The following is an 18,297-nucleotide window of genomic DNA, read 5'->3' on the forward strand; positions in this document are numbered from 1 at the left end:
CTTTTAATGCCACGATTGAACTAATTTCTAATTTTTGAAATATTAATTCGTAAATATAATATAACATTTTTTAAATACACCAAAAAATAACGCTTATCGTGATCTTTTAATTTAATAAGGCAGGATTTAGTTAGGTCACTGCAGCAGGTTTTCTATATGATTGAATTAATTTTTATATTATTAAACTGCTTGCAATCTAATATATCCAATCAATATGGATGATAGATATCACTGCGGATGCTATTACATTTTTTACTATGTTAACATTTTTTTTTTATAGTTAGTAGTTACACCAAGCGAAGAATTCAGAACAACCCTTTCTCACGGTATGGAATATCCCTGAGCAGATTTAACACCTGAATAAGAACCGAACTTGTGTTTTATAAAGTCCTTATAATCAAATAGATTAAGTGATCTTCACACAGACAAGTTCTATTATACAAACAATCAGTGCTAACGTAAATAATATAGGTACTAACTATGCTTGGATCATATAAGTTTTTTCCGTTGGTTCAATACAATACGTATTAAATTATTTGAGTACAAAATAGTAAATAAGACTTGTTTTTTAAGTAAAACGTGCACAATATTTTTCCGATTTTATATTAGTAATAGAGCTAATGGCTTAGTTATTAAGAGCTTAAGATCAATAAAAAATCAAAATAAAAAAAACGTCATGTTTTCTCACGTTTTAGCATATTATTATTTATTAAGTAACTTTTTTGATTTAAATGAACATAGAAAAATAACACTTGATTTCATAGACCGAAATACTAAAAATATATTTAGTTCCAATATTAATGTAAGTACCTACTTGTTAAAATCACTAATAATATCAATGTTATGGTCATTATAATTGCTTACACATGATATTTACATATTTTTAAGGAGATGTATCTTACTCTATTATATCATAAAATAACGTTTGGCAGTATGCAATAGCTTTTAAGGGGCAACGTTGAAACTGCATCATATTGTTAGATATTGTTCATACTTTTATAGTTACATTGATCAGTATAGTTTTTACTGAAAAAAAGTGACAAAATATGTGTACAAATATAATTATAATACCATAAAATATGTTTGTACCTTGTGAATTGAAGATAAACTAAAATACAAAATCTGATATTCACATAAATTAGTAATTCATAAATATTATGATCAAAGATAATTAGAAATCGGTTTAAACACCTCAACGAAGTAAGCACATTATTCATCAAAATTAAAAAACAATTGCTTGGTGTGTCACTATATTATAAAATGCCTACGGCATTGTTTGCGAGTATAGTGACCAAACATGTCGTTGGTGTTTAGAAATCAGGGACAAACTATCTAGATCGGTATCAGACGAAATACATTTTAAATAATGAATGAAAATCGGTTACGGTTCTGTGCAGTGTCTCACTTAAATTAAAACCATTAATTTATTTCACTGCCCACGTCCATAGTTTGCCGCATTCATTACTTGGTTAACAACTTGTCACACAACATTAGTGTCATCAATCATCTTCGAATGTTTTTAACAAATACAACTTATACATAAATAGTCTTATAGATATTGTAGACAATATGTACACTAAACTCTGACGAAAAACCATTAACGCAAATGTACGTTTCAAGTATTGTTATTAAATGAGTTCAATAAATACATTTTTATAAAAAAAATTAGCTTTATATTCTTCAAAAACAAGAACTCTTACTAGAAACTATAATAATGTTAATAAATTTACGAGACGTAAAAGATAAGAGATTGACAATATTACAATGACGGAAATATAGCGAAAATATATTAATATACAATTTAAGGCATTAATAACAATAATTGTATACGTCTTATGTTTGATATTGGTGAGATTATGATAACAGATCGAAAGCGAAATTTGTAGAACGATAATCAATAAAATACAAATATTAAGTTAAATGATGATTATTTTATTCATATGATTGTTTTGTATAATTCAATACAGTTAAATTTAACAACTCACGTTCTACAGACAATAGCCATCTTAGATAGATTTTATCATAATAAAGGAAAGGTTAAGTACTTAACTGCCCTTATACTTAATTAAAATTGAAAATAGATAATTTATTATAACATAATACACTTAACGTTTAAAAAGATCCACTCTAATTTTCGATCATCAATTGTGTCATTAGTAGGGCAGAGAACTTGTAGCTCTAAACAAATCACCAAATATGCACTAAAATGTACAAGATATTAATTTTAATATTATAATGCATTAAAAATAAACATTAAAAAATAAGATTATTTGTATGAATATATTTTATTTAAACTTTGATGTCTGCCACCCACGTCCCCGTGGCTCGTATTGATATTACCTTATGCGGTGAACCATATCTGTACATAAATAAAAATGAATAACCGGAAAATAAATCTAATCGGCAATCCTAAAGACGTGTCTCAAGGAAAAACATGCGTGTGGGAACAGTCAACAAATAAATTCAACAATGTTTTGGTTGTATATTAATTATTTAAATTAAATAAAAGCGTCGATGGTAAAAATATTGATAAAATGATAAAGATCGTGAAAAAAAACAAATATGCAAATGCCACAATACGTCCTCTGTCCTAGTCATTAGTAATAATATAATATTTAGAACTTAATAATAGTCACACATTATGTAGTATAATAGTTATTATATTGTCGCATCCTGCTAAATACATTGATTGATCCCGTAATAGCGCCCTGTAATTGTAAAAATACTTCATATTGTACATCAATGGACTTCACACCAGAGCAGGTTGAAATAAAATAATTTATTATTATAATAAATTTTTGTTATTACCTATTTGATATTTCTGATATTTTTAATGCCCTATAATAACAGGAGTATAGAATTAATAGTTTACAAATAATTCAATATTATTATATTGAATTATTATATTATTCAGTTCTGTAATGTATTTGTATGCGTCAACATTTTGCCAGATACCACTGTTAAATATTATAATTATCAATTATGTGTATTAATTACTCAATTTCATTGTAGTATATGTATGGATTTTGCTTTGATTAGAGTAAAGCTATATCATTACATCCAGTACATTTTTCTGATACATGGTACATTAAGACTTTAACGCCCGTATAATAGCCAATAGGTATTATGCAGATATAATACAGCTTTATTGAATATTGGCGATGTTTTGCTACATTAAAAAATGCAATTGTTCGTCCAACACTCCATCTTTTTAAATAATCATATCCATGAGTAATACGCATTATTTCCTCATAATCTATAATATTCAAATTAATAGCAATATCCCGTGAATATTATATATTATTTGAATATATTTTCCAATATTACTATTATTATTAGTATTATTTTTTTTTTTTTTATACAATATTTATAACTTGTTGTTTACATCTTAATATTCAATATATAACGATTTTTGAGTTGGAATCTCACTAAAATAAAAAATAAATTAAGTATTTTTGACGTGCTATTTTCTATAGCCGTCTTATTTCCCTTCCTATTTTAAAGCTTAAAAATTAACTTTAAAAAAACTGAATATGTATTAATAATAGTTCGTAGGCATAAAATACATATGTTTTCCAATATCGTTTCATCATCTCACCCCCTATAATCATGAAATTAATATTTGAGCAATTAACTGTATAATATTATTATATTCTGTACCAATACACGTATAGATGAGTAGAATTTTTTAAATGTATACTGTAGATTGAAAAAATTGATTGATAACCTCAACGGACTATTTAATTTTAAATTGGTCGATCTGCTCATAATATATTACATAACACTATACAAATTGAATAATAAAAATACTGCAGTATTTTCATCATAATTTACATTTACGTGATCGTAGTAATATAATAATACTACTTTTACTCGTAAATTTGAATATTTTTTAAATAAATTATTCAAAAATGAAATAAATTACTAATTTTAAAATTTTAACTTTGGTTATGTTAAAACATTTAGTATATTATCTGAATAATTATCGTATAATTATCTAATGCAAATTGTATGTTTTGGTTTCTATAAACATCGCGATCGCGCAGTGCAATATACTCGTATATTATACAGAACCACTTTTTTTTTTGTTTTTAATGTTCATCGAGTTTGTAAAGTAGCTATTTTAGGCACTACTCTCGTAATTAATTGTTATCGTCATCTCATTAATTGGCTGGAATATCAATTTGATTTGGATTTTCACGAAGACGCATATTATAGAACAGTCCGAACAGGTAATGAGTTTAGTGTCGATAATAATAATTGTGAATGAACTGACGAAAATACACAACATTTATTTTCAACGCTGAACACAAGAGTGGTATAACATCAGGTATGTGAAACGAAAAATTGATCATTCCGTTTCGTATTGTGCCGACTTAAACGTGCAGGTTCCATACGACGATAAGTGGAGAATTACATAGGTAGTTTCGCGTGCGGATCTTGTGCGATGTACGCCACATGAGTTCTGTGTGTAATTGAAATGAAACGGTCTAACGCAATTTGTGGGTCTTTATATTTCATATGATTTTACATGGTTATTTAAGAGAAATTTCGTCTAGGAATTTTTGAAGGACTGCTGCTGAAAAAAATATAATAAACTAAAAACGCACTTAACAACCATCATGGGTACTTACCGCCGCAATGCTTCGCTATACTACACCTACTTGGCTGTACGTTTTATTATACTTGTACGCTTACACTATTCGACCAGAATTATAAAATCCTTTACAATTTACATTGCAATCGACGATTATTTTTGGAACACGACTAACAGTACCTGTATAAGAATACGTATTTTTAATATCACCTACATATTAATGATTCGACTGCAGCATAACATCATAATGGTTATTGCTCGCCGCTTAAAACGTCGTTTTCGTGACCAAACAAAATCACACGGGCGGACGCCAGTCATCAGAAACCGATTAGGTGTATCATATCGATATATTATTATTATTCAGTGATGTATACAACTATATGGTGCAGCCGTCTGTTTGGACGGATTTCTAATCTTCGTTCCGGTGTAAGACGTCGTCAAGATATTACTATTATTATTGTCTATCAGCACGATAATATATCATATTAATATCAAGGATTTAATATTGTAGGAACAACGGGCTAAACAATAATTATAAAAGCGTGTGTTGAATGTGTTGTAGTGGAAATGCGCGAGAGTGCCTACGAAACGTCATAATAATATTATAATGATATTATCGAGTCCAGTTCGAAACAATAATAATAATAATAATAATAATAATACATAATAGAAAATATTTCTTCGTTGTATTACAATGAGTTATCGGAAAGCCGTTGTCTGCTTATACATATTATATATATATAAATAACAATAATAATATAATATAATAATGGATTAATGTCTCAAAAACGAATGATAAAAAGAAAATAATAATAATAAAATACGTATAATATTCCGTTTTACGTCCGACTTGAACGTGTAGGATCGTCGGTCGGGTGAGTCCGAATATAATAATATAATACCGTGACAACTGCACGCCAGCGATTTTCCCGTCTGAAAACGAAAACAATGATTGTGTCGTTGTCGTCTCTGTTGTAATGCGCACGAGTGCCCGACACATATTATCGGAAAATAAGACTTCACCGACATTGATATGAGTATTTTTGGTAGACGAAAAACCTTAAAAACTGAAAACGAATAAAAGGGGGGTGCCTGGATCCATGGATGTGAAGTGTAAAAAAAATCGAGAAAAATTTCCCGACGACTACGACGTCTTAAATCCACAAATAACAAGTAAGTACTTACCACAAGTCATATACCGTGGTTAAGTCAGGCATTAAGACTTTACCTGCTACTTATACCCTCCATCAGGTGAATAATATCAGTATAATATGAACAGTGTATGTATATCAGTTTTTTATTTTTTTTTTAACGAAACGTTTCTCCCACTAGGTATTCCATAATATGCCATGTAAAAATTAGGACGGACGCATTTATTACCACTCGCATTATATTATACGATTAACATATTATTATTATTTATTATAATGATAATAAAATTATCATACAAACGCACAATAAACCGTTTTTCCTCAGACAATTATATTTTACAACATCGTTTATTTGAGTTTGAAAGCGAATAGGTACCTATGCTGAAAAACGAAATGTATAACAATGGTTTTTACGGTGTATACAATAAAAATATATAATTATTATATTTTATAAGTTTAATATTATAATAACATATTAATTATTATTGTCGTCATGGAACACATCGAGCAGGTTATTCGAAGGCCTATACTTAATTATCATTACCATTTACCAGTGATGGCGCATAGGGCACTAATCCCGAAGTTTCATTTCCCGAAATTCAAAACAGTCATACCGGAAATTACGTACAAAAAACCATGACAACAAACATATTTTTACATTGGCAACACTGCAAGAGTGCAAGACACATGCATTTAACATTTGCTGTTTTTTTTTTTTTTTGAAATGAGTGGCTGGCACAGTGGAAATCCTTGTAGGGTAGACAACAGGTGGTCCAAAAGCTTACCAAGTGCGACCTGCAGATTATTATTGGTAAAGATACGTAAATATATATTAAATAGTAGGTATACCACAGATTTTGAGGATAATATTATCATCATCTAGTATGCAGTCGTAATAGAGGCAAATCAAATTTATTCGATTCAAAATAAATAATACAATAACAATATTAATAATTGTGATAATAATGCTAGTTAATAATATAATATGAAAATGTTATACCACCACGATAGGTGCAGTATACCATCCGTCAATAAATAACGGCCATCGACTTCTCAATATTGCAACATGACGATGTAAGTATAATATACGTTTCATCATCATATTGTCATCACTTAGTCGGCGGCCCGTGGATCGCGTTTTCCAGTGGTCGATCATCGCAGAGGGATCGCGTTCGACGTGGTGCTCCGGATGGGCTCCTCGTAGACGGGCATGTACGAGCTGTACGCCATGTTGGACGCGGCCACCGGTTCGCCGGGCAGGCTCCTGCGGTAATGGCCACCGCTGCCGGCGTACGTGACGTGCTCGTGGCTGCTGCCCCCCTGGTCGCTGAACAGCTTTTTCAGACCAACGATGGCGGACAGGGCCAGTGCCAGCTTGGCGATGATCAGCGCTTTGCCGGCCAACAGGGCGAGCACGCCGAACGCCAGCGGTATGGTCATGCCGCCCATCATGAACGGGTACATGAGCATCGAGTTGTACTTGTTGCTCTTTTTGCGACCTTTATCAACAATATAAAGTATGGTTGAAAAAATTATCAGACAAATGTGTGGTTAAAAAATAATTGTTAAAAAAAAAATCACATCAGATAATAATATTATTTTTGAGGTAGGTAGCTACAATTTTTTTTTAACCCTGAGCATAGTGATTTTTGGGAGATGCATATTTTGTACATGCCACATGTCCGCGATAACAGGTGTGAAGATACCTACATATCGTAGTAAATCGTTTTTCTTTGTTGCCACGAGAACAAACAAACCGTATATTTAAATGCTCAAAAAAACAGCTAACACACTTGTACTTCTAATGGCGTCGTCGATGGAGAGCGTGTTGAAACTAAATAAGCTCTCCAAAAGCTTATAATTTCTGATGGCAACTGCAGTAGGAAGTCTAAGTAAGATAACGGCTATTCAATTCGTTTTTCTTGAAATTAGAAGTTTTTTAATCAACAGGTAATGATCGTCCGTGGTACGATACCCGGTTAGTGACAAATTTTTTCAGTTGCTTGTTTATTGGTTTTCGTTATTTTATATTTTATTACTGATACGCGGGCGGTTTATATTCTCAAAGAATAAATCAAAATGAAATGTGGTTATTATTAATATGTTGGGTACTTAGGGTGATTTTTAAGCATGTTTTCCACACTTTTACCTTTAATAGTATCTACATATTTTATTCAAATTCTGAGAAATTAAAAATTATTTTTAGAACTTTGTAAAAATGTGAGTCATTGCCGGTGTGCCGAATTCAAGAGTTAAAATATATAAGTCTTAAGACTTAATGATCTAATAGCTTAGTCGCACGTACTTCAAACAGAATTCAAAAATGTGTGTAGAATACTGAATAATACCAGTAACTGAGTTACATAGTGGTATTGAGTTTTAAGTGTATAAGATTTTAAGATTTGATATTTTTTTTTTCAAAAAACAAAAAAAATGGATAAAAAAAAGTACTTTAGCTGTTACTGTTTGTTGGGGTTGTTCAATGGTCCTATAGTTTTGGAGAGACAAATCTGCATATTATTTCGTTTGATTATAGGAACACCTGTTTTGTCCTGTTTAAAAATGTAGTACCTATGGCGAAAATTGACTGAAACAGTAACATCACGAATACGCAGTGCATTGTCGTAATATTATAAGAAATTAATAAGTAGATCTAATAAGGTTTTATACTACGCACCACTGTGTACTAGAGTATATGTACTCACGCAACAATTACTCCCAAAGGCGGAAAAATAGAAACTATAAAGGTGCCTATATTATACCTGTTATTACACCACATAGTAAATTCAATAAAAGTTATTCGCTTTTAAACATTTTGTTTTTTTGTTTTTTTTCATTTGCTTATAAAAAATGATTGGATAGTGTAATTACAAAAAAAAGCAAACTGTTGCACAGTTAAGGTTCTTCTTTACGTGTTGTGAAAATTTGGTAGTTCTACAACAAATATGGTGCGAGAAAAGTTGTCCCGCGCAAAACAGTTTTTGTTATGTTGTAGATTTGTAAGGTGGAGACAACACATGTGGGTGTGACGTCCTCTTAAAGAAAGAAAAATATAGGTATTTGCAATTTATTGAGTATGGTAAAATAAGTACGTTTTATGATAGGTAATTACAATAATAATATAATTACTAACCAACTAAGTAAGACGGCTCTCTGCAACAGTGAGATTGCATTTTACGAATTTAAAAGTTTTCCACCGAAATTGGGCGTGTGGATGAGCGAACAGAACAATACAGACTTATCGTAAGTGAAAGACCGATAACTGTACAATACGAGATACCATACCTCATAATATGATACAGACAATCGATATTCGGTACCTGGGTAGATGTTGACGCAGTGGAGACTGGACGTTAGAGACGTTTTAGGACGTTTGCCTGGCGGGGCAACTCATAATAATGTATAAGTACCGGTCGATACGAACAAGCGTTACAAGACGGTGTGTGAGCTAATGGAAACTTCGACAACGATTTAAAAAATTTTAATGACATTATTATAATAATAATAATTATTATTATTATTACTATAGTAGACTAGCCCACAGTGTAGTATGGCACAGGCCACCGCGGTTAGGTGTGTAGGTGTATAATACAATTTTTTTTTATGAGTGGCTGCGCGAGCGGTGGTGACTGTCCGTCAAAAAACCATATCGTCAGATCAAAATATTTTAATATTATCATAGTCGTATTAATAATTATTAATTGATTATTGTTTTAAAACGACGACGATCGAGACTCCGTATCATCGATTATTCGATCTGTGACCCGGTTTCCGTTGCAGTCGTCGCGCACCGCTGCGGTGTGAATAGGTTCACGTACGTGTACGCCACAGGTAGGTTATAACATATTAATAATGATAATAATAATAATAATAATACAGGTATGTAAGAATCGACCGATGTGGAAACCGTGTCGCGAAGACGCATCGCTATCAGCGTTTGTTTAGACCTATAGGACGATGTCGGAAGGGGGGGGGCAGGTTGACATTTCGTCCAACACGCAAATAGTGAAACCGATTTTATTTCCAAAATATGTATTTACTAGTTAATGCGTATGATGTGTTATTGATTTTGTTCTAAGGATGGCTGACAAGCAGAAGACCTTCGTGATATTAAAACAGTTGTAAGATTACTTGTAGATCAAAACATGTGTGAAAATGAAAAACGTTGACCATATAGTATACTGTAAGATATTAATTAATAGTTAAGATGAACTTTGGAAAACTAAAATATTGTCTTATTATAATAATGTTATACCTATATATTCTGCTTTATACGACCCGCTGATACAATATACAAGTGGGGTTCGAGATTATTAAAATATATAATGTACTCGTGTAAACTGCATAACAAAATACCAGTTAGATTAACTAGCTCTAAAACAAGTGTGAAAATAAAAGGAAAGCTTTACTCGAAGATCGAAAAGAGGACGGAAATCCCTGAAATGAAAAAATTGTACCCTAATAAATAAATTGTACATAATTACTCAACAGTTATAATTATAGTTGTAGTCTGCTATAAATAGTAGATGGGACAAGTTGTTGCACTCTAAAAACACGACCCAATTATGACATTTGCCGTCCCTAGATAAAAAGCTTCGTAAATACCAGTGTGTTCGATCAAGTTTTTCACTTTCACTAGCTTTGAACGTCGATATTATAGACAATATTAATATAGAAGTTGGAAAATTCAACCGAAATATTACGGCCTACCCATCATCGACAGACATGTTCGTGGAGTGCATATTATAATAATATATTTTCATCGATTTGCAAGGTGTGCGCCGTATAATATAACAATAATAATATGTTAATATATATTATTTATAGCTATTATATTTAGTACAATACTAAATTGTTATTATTGTTATCAAGATATTGATGTCACCTCGTCGTCGATTGTAATAATGTATACAAACCGATATGAGCGCGCACAATGACGATGATCAACAGGTGCATTGATAATAATATTTTATCGATTGGCCGTTACACGGTATGCGACGGCGGAAAATAATAATAATAATATTGTTGTTTACGGGATGGTCCATTTACCGTGGAGTAAGACATTCTTTATTACAGAAGACACTAAATTGTTTGAAACCATTATTTTTAAGTAAGAAACAAGTAGTTTTTTTGGAAAAATATTATGCATTTTATCATTATAAAATTGCTACTCTAATGAATAAGTCATGAATGTTAATTTTATATCCTAGAGAAAAATATTATCCAGAGCTTTCCGATCTATAAAAATCAAATTTTGGACATAATGGACCAACCTTTTTAAGGATACTCTTGTACCACTCCTCTCAGCTCGTCTAAGCTTTAAATACTTATAAATTATAACTAATATTATAAACAACTCGTCCAAAATTTGATTTTTATACATTAGTGCGTACAAATTCTGCTTTGGAATAAAAATGCATTGTCATTAAAAAAGTAAGTAATTTAAAAAATGTTAACGATTCAAGTTAGTAAAAAATATTTTTAGAATAACGAGTATATAGTCTTACGTTAATATCTGATAAATCACCTGGTATACACTATACCAAACACCACATGGGAATTTTCTGCTGTCAGTAATTGACAAAAAAGTGAAAAGAAACGCAACCCATCGTACCACTGTACCAGCATTAAAAATCAATCGTATCTACCTACAAAATTCATCCGACCATTTGGCTCACGACGATACAACGATTATGTTTTTCTGCCAGTCATTGAGAATTTAAAAAAAAAATTCACGCACACAATATAATTACAATAGTAATAAAAATATATTGTTGGAAAACGGCACGCGTCGCCTGAGGTCGCGTTTTTCAGCTGTCAGTGTGTGCATAACTACCTGCACATATGATATAATATATACTTTGGCCATCGATCTCGAGTTCGATTGCCGTCGATATGTGTCGAGTTTTAAAAATAATTTAGATTCCACACACTTAGGTATGGTACACGTTCCGGAAATTGTATTTTTGTTTCATATAATAGGTATATACTAGAAAAGGATTTATGTTTAGTCTTATCACTGATTATGGTCTAAACTCATTTTTAAAAACTATAATTTTAAGTATATATTTATTGTAATATATTAACGAATTGAAGTTAAGAAGACAATAATTACCTGGCATAAAAATATTATTTATTTATTTATAAGTAAGTCCTAATGTGTTTACTGTTTATTGGATACTTTGAATATTAGATACATACATAAATATTAAATACCTAATCAATATGGTTTTAATTTTTAATAAAATACATACCTACATATTTAAATGTGAGATTAATGCGTTTCTTATTTAGGTTGAATTAAAAAAAAATATTTATTTATTTTTCAATAAATTATAACTAATAGTAAACTGAATGTAACTAAATTTACTTTATTCTATTAAATTTGATAACTTTTTTATTTTTTTTGCTACAATTTTTATTTTTTTTAAATTTTTTTTTTTTAAAACGACTAGTTTTTTTCGACGTTGTTATTCTATTATAGTATTGTCAGATTTAAATTTATGTTTATAAATGATGATGTTATAATAAACAATTTATTTTATGAAATTGATAAAAATAAACTAATCACGAGTCTAGTGGTTTAGAAAAAATTGTATTTAAAATCCTTTTGTGTATATGAATACAATTAATGAAATATGTAATATTGAGTTAAATTTTAGTTGATTAGGTGTATAAAATAGTATAATTACTGTGGAGTTTAAGCGTATAACGTTGTCAACGCATTTTGAACTCTGCAATATTGGTGCAGTCAACAAGTGTTTAGAGTAGCTTTCATTAGGTAACAATATGAAAATGTGTTGTTTGGTAAATCAAGATTGTTGTACACAGAAATATATTTTCGTGTACCATTGTAAGTAAATGGTATACTAGCTGGTACTACAATATTGGGATACAAATATAGCACCAAAAGATTAAACCATGGACGAAAAAAACCTACGAGTTATATTCGTGTATAAAACGTTAATTATATATATATACCCATCACTTGTAACGTATAAAATGTGACAGTAAGACATTCGAGTCCGGGCAATTGACGCTCGTAATTAAAACATTTTAACTTACCATCGGCCAATTCTCTGGGTTCATTGTCTAGAAGTTTGAATTGAAGACTGCGACTCTTGAAAAAGTTCATCACTCTGTCAACAACCAGCGTGTCTAGTCCGGTCGTTTCGTCGTCACCGGCGGACCTGGCCGAGGACATGTCATGGTCGACGTCGTTTAGAGCAACAGCCGGATCTTTGACCAATCGGACGCCATCGAACAATTCCATTTCCGGTTGTTCGTTGATCCGGTCGAGGGCCGTCAACAACTTGTGCTTGATACAAGGTCCAAACTGCGGGAAAACACAACGATGTTCGTATTATTTTTAAGTATAACAACAGTGCTGGAAACGAAACAAAACGCCGTTTACCGATATCGCGGTGGAAGGCCACCGACTTACCTGAGCCTTTGAACAGTCCTGAAACACCTTGAACACCACTCTGAAGTCTCCGAGACCTGTATCGATCTTGCGGGCTTCGGGAAGTTCAGCCGCTACCGACGAGGACACGAACGCCACCGCTAATATGACTGCAACTAATCTTGACATTGCTGATGATAATTTTATGTTCGACTCGATCGGAATTATACGACGACGACGACTATCGGATATGGCACGACGGACGAAAATTATATGGCGACGACGACGACGGCCGCAAAGAGTACACGACAGCGGTTGTATAGCGGAGCGCACGAGGTTTTTCCACGAATTGTCCTGCACAGACGGTCCTTATGATTTTTATACGGCGCCCCACTCTCCCCACCTGATTTTATTTTCACCGGCCACTTTCCAGCCGACAGCCCTACACATGGCGCTCATACACACGCACACGCACACAACACATCCGGATAACTTCCCGTTGAACATAATTACACCGCGTCGTCCCACCAGGAGAAGACGACGCGATAATAATGATTTTTCGCGTCGCCCATCATCGGCGTCGTCCATTGTCATCGTCAAACGATAAATGGAGCTTGACCGATGTGTGTGTGTGTGTGTGTGTGTGTGTGTGTGTGTGTGTGGAGAGTTCAAGAAAAATAATATAAAAGAGTGAGTAAGAGAGAAAAAGAGGGGGGGGAGAAAGAATAATATATATTATATGTAATACATTGTCTGTGTTTGTGTGTGTGCGGTCCCAAGGGGGGCCATGTATGATGGGCACCCACCGCCGGCTATTTTTGCACTTAAGTATACACTCAAAAATAATACCGTGTGAATATAGTTTTTGAGCGTTTGCGATAAAAATTTTCCATTTCACTATCTATTCCTATTTTCGTTTTTCGCATTGCGTTTCATGTGTGTGTTTATGTGTGTGTGTGTGTGTGTGTGTGTGTGTGTGTGTGTGTGTGTGTGTGTGTGTGTGTGTGAACGACGTCATCATCATATTCGAATGCCGTTTCACCGATCATTGCTAAATCGATTTTCTCGTATTATGTATGTATACGTAGTACGTTCGTGAAACGAAGAAGATACGTAAAACGACGATGATGGTGACATTACTATGGTGAAAACACAATATTACTATGATCTTAATTTGTACTTATAATATTTTATAGGTAACAAACTTATTTATTATATTTTGTGTGCATCAGTAGGTATCCACACCAAATATGTTATCACAATTTCATCGTTCTTTGGGTCACTCTCATAATTATTGTAGTTAGTAAGTCGATGAAAATTACATAGGTAGGTAGTAGGTGCTTACATATTATTATCCGACCTGAAAATGAATTAGCTGTACATTAAAAGCTTTTAATGCCCACCTAGTGGGTACCTGATCATCACAAAGAGTCATATCCTTGGAGACTTTAACGCTAGAGAAAGCGTCCTCCCCACAAAAAAAATATATTATTCTCGTGTGTACCTAAAATAGGTACACTGTTTACTATTTTTAAACCTTCTCTGTTAAACTTTTTACTAGAGAAGATTTCAAAAAAACTGTTACTCGGTGAAAACACAGAAATCCCAACATTTACTGTGAGCATACCTACATGAATGTTCTTATTTTGTATAGGTACATATTATTTACTATAGATTACCTATAAACACTATTAATTGTTATCCACCCTGCACCAGTGATCAGATAATACTGTACAATTTTTATTTATTGTCTATTCAATATTTTTTGTGCTTTTTATGGTTAAAATCATATTACATACTGCATAAGAAATAGTTGTTATTAATTCACAATTTATAGTAGATTATAAAATATTCTATAATTTATATGCAGGTGTTTGAAGTGAATATTGTTCTGTATTAACATTTCATATCATATTATCATATCACATTAAATACAAAATAATAAATATTAAACATACTGCAGTTACAAAATTTAAGTATTAAGATGTAGATTTTTTTTTGGGGGGGGGGGGGTGCTAGTTTGCACTGTGGTTAGCCGTAGTCAATTACTGAGCTAACTCTGAGGTCAAGCATCATCTAGTGTCCCTAGCCCCCTGGGTGGATGACAACCTGGGTTGGTAGACGAATTCTCACCCCTATACAAGTGTGTCCAAACTCCAAACCAACCTTACCCTCTCCTCCATAGTATAAAAACCTACTAATAAAGTAATAACCGTCATGCTAATGATGACTTTAGATGCTGAAGCCTTAACTATACGTCGTCGTTTAAAATAGAAAATATACTATATAATATGTACGATAGGTATATTATATACTAAACATCGTAAGTCGATCGTTTACATTTGAGTGAGGTATGGGAATAAAGATAACCCGAGTTGTAATACTATAATGTCGCACCCGCAATAACAATAACTCTTGGGTTGACTACTAAAGCATTTTGTCTTATTTGGTATTATTTCGGTGGCACTCTACCCACGCGTAATAATAATACGTGAACATACCTATTACTATCATAATGACAGAAAATTATTTCGAAGTTTTCGTTTTTTTGTAAACATATGTTATGTTTAGACGGTCGACTGTAATAAATCGGTGCGCCCCCTTCACAAGTCTCGTCAAGTCTGGCCGAATTAGAAAATATACCTACGATATGAGACGTTTTCACATACCTGTCTACGTTTTTTAATATCCGCGTAGGATATTATTTTTACCGGCTGCCTATATGCCCACCTACCAGCAGCGGCTCTGGGTTTGTTTTCGTAGGCAAATTACATTCAATTAAGCGCACCAGAAAAATAGTCGTCGTTCATTGTGTCCGGAGCCCCGACTACCGGCAATACAATGCGTGAGCCAGTTCCTAATTAAGAAAAATATGATTCCCCGTAGCTATGTTCGCCGCCTTTGTATAATTAAATATTGTTCGCGAAAACAAACAATATCGTTTCACAAAGCACGGGATATGATATTTGTGTGCGTGTGTGTTTGTGGGTACATATAGGTATACTTACACGGGTATCGGAATTAGGTCACAAGAAATTGGAACTAACGCGTGTAGGCATAGTAAGTACTGATTATAATACCTAAAAAAATGTTGTACATAGTATCGTGTACTTTATTAATTTATTATGTTAACATGCGAACGAAACAAAAAGTCTGCGCAATAATAACTGAATTAGTGTCGCGTGTGTACTATACATATATACGATACCTAGGTATACACATTACATCCGACGTGAGTTAAACACTCTCGATGGATACTATTTTGCTCACAGTTGTAGTATAATTACTAATTAGTAATGACTACACAGCAATATTTTTATAATATCTTTAAAAATTAATGTTTCCCACGACGAATGCGGTTTCTGTACCTTTTCGATCGTATAACATAATAATATTTTTAAAAATGTTGGAAGAACGCATTAATTAATATATAATATTAAAAACTGTTTTTTTTTTAAACGCTGGCAAACTCGCTTCCGCTGTATAGTTGGTTATCAGTGTAAAGTCGTCATTGGATAATTGAATAGTTTTAATTCGATGCTATTGTACAAGAAAAATATATAATGTATAGAATATTATTCTAAGCAAAAGAGACATGCGTGGATCAGAGTCTACTTTTAGGTTAACAAGTTATGTTATATTTATATTGATAAATATTATTAATTTCTTAATTCGTTAAATATGAATAATTGTGTCCAAAAAATTAAGTCAAATGACTATTGTAAGTCAATACCTTGACGTACTGTAGAATGACGTGAATATGTTCGACATGGTAAAAAAAAACTTAAAAATTGGTTTTGAAAAAAAATGATGACCATTTTATATTTAATTTCTTAAAAGACAACTTGTAAGGTTAAAACTTTGTATTCCAGTATGTTTCAAATTTGAAAAAATTACACATTTTCTGATTTTTAACTAAAAAATAATTTAAGAATTCCGCCAAAATTTGAACTTAACAGGTTTTTTTTAATTAGCTTTGTTTATGAAAAATTACAAACTATACAGTAATTAAGTGCAATAAGTAGCTTATTGTGTATTAATTAATAAAAGTGAAAAAAGACATGAAAGGAAGTCTCACAGTTAAGACACCTGCAGATGATGTTGTACAAAGTATATATGCTCGGGTATTGTTTGAGTTTCTTATCACAGTTATAATACTAGTGATTTGCGGGCTACAAAAAAATTGAAAGCTGTGGTAACTGGTAAGGTAACTGCAGAATGACTGTTGAAGACATAATATGCGTGCAATTATATTCAATTTGTGATTTGTATAATGTGTGCTAATTGATAATTATTAAATATTTGAAAATAAATTAATATACTTTATTCATATTCAATATTCTAGTAAATTGTTATAACTCATTATGAAAAAAAATTTAACGAAACAAATATAAAAAATAGTATTTGACAGCTATATATAACTATGTTTAGAATATTTTGGTTACTGCATATTAATATAATTTCATGATATATGTAACCTAGTCAAATAGAGTTGTTATACTGATAATAATATGCCATATTATAATCTGTTTTATGGACAGAGGCAGCTTGCCGATTTTTGTGATTATGATCAATTTCATGATCAAATATAATCGATATTTTTTCCCGTGTGGTATAGTGACTGAGATAGAAACAACTGTATTATAACTTTTGTCTCAGTTGGATCGTTTATTGTACAATAAGTACCAAAAATTAAACAAAATCATCAAACAACAAATGCATATTTATAATATATTATACACCTACAAAATACAAAAAATACGTACATATCCATTTTTACAACATTGTATTTGTCAAGATACATCAATGCAGTTATGTGTTCTTTTAAAAATTGTTTTGATTTGAAAATTCGACAGGCTGTACGCTATATGGCCTTTAGCGAATATAGTCAAATTCGACCAACCAGTTATTAAATTTAGAGGTCGATTGATGAAATTTACGAATCAACTCGGCCATTGCTGTTTTTCTTTCATTTCCAGCTGAGTACATCTTACCAAAAGAATCGTGTTTAAATAAAAAATGACGTTCAATATTCGATTTTTTTTATTGTTTTTGAAGTTTTCGTCACAAATGAAACATTTTAGTTGTCCCATGGTATTCTGCACGAATGTATAAATATCAGTCTACTCACTTAATCGTTATTAAAA

At 31.9% G+C, this 18,297-nt stretch overlaps 1 protein-coding gene across 1 annotated transcript; it reads right to left on the minus strand.

Moving 5' to 3' along the window:
- Window positions 1–6,633: 6,633 nt before the first annotated feature.
- LOC111039446 lies at window positions 6,634–13,518 on the minus strand. The gene is made up of 3 exons (XM_022322975.1): window positions 13,193–13,518; window positions 12,814–13,084; window positions 6,634–7,247 (listed from the first exon to the last, which is right to left on the minus strand). The coding sequence occupies exons 1-3, from the start codon at window positions 13,337–13,339 to the stop codon at window positions 6,901–6,903; spliced, it is 765 nt and encodes a 254-aa protein (XP_022178667.1). The 5' UTR covers window positions 13,340–13,518; the 3' UTR covers window positions 6,634–6,900.
- Window positions 13,519–18,297: the final 4,779 nt, after the last annotated feature.

Source organism: Myzus persicae, unplaced genomic scaffold (genome assembly GCF_001856785.1).
Source record: "Myzus persicae strain clone G006 unplaced genomic scaffold, MPER_G0061.0, whole genome shotgun sequence".
In the NCBI taxonomy this organism is placed as follows: Eukaryota; Metazoa; Arthropoda; class Insecta; order Hemiptera; family Aphididae; genus Myzus; species Myzus persicae.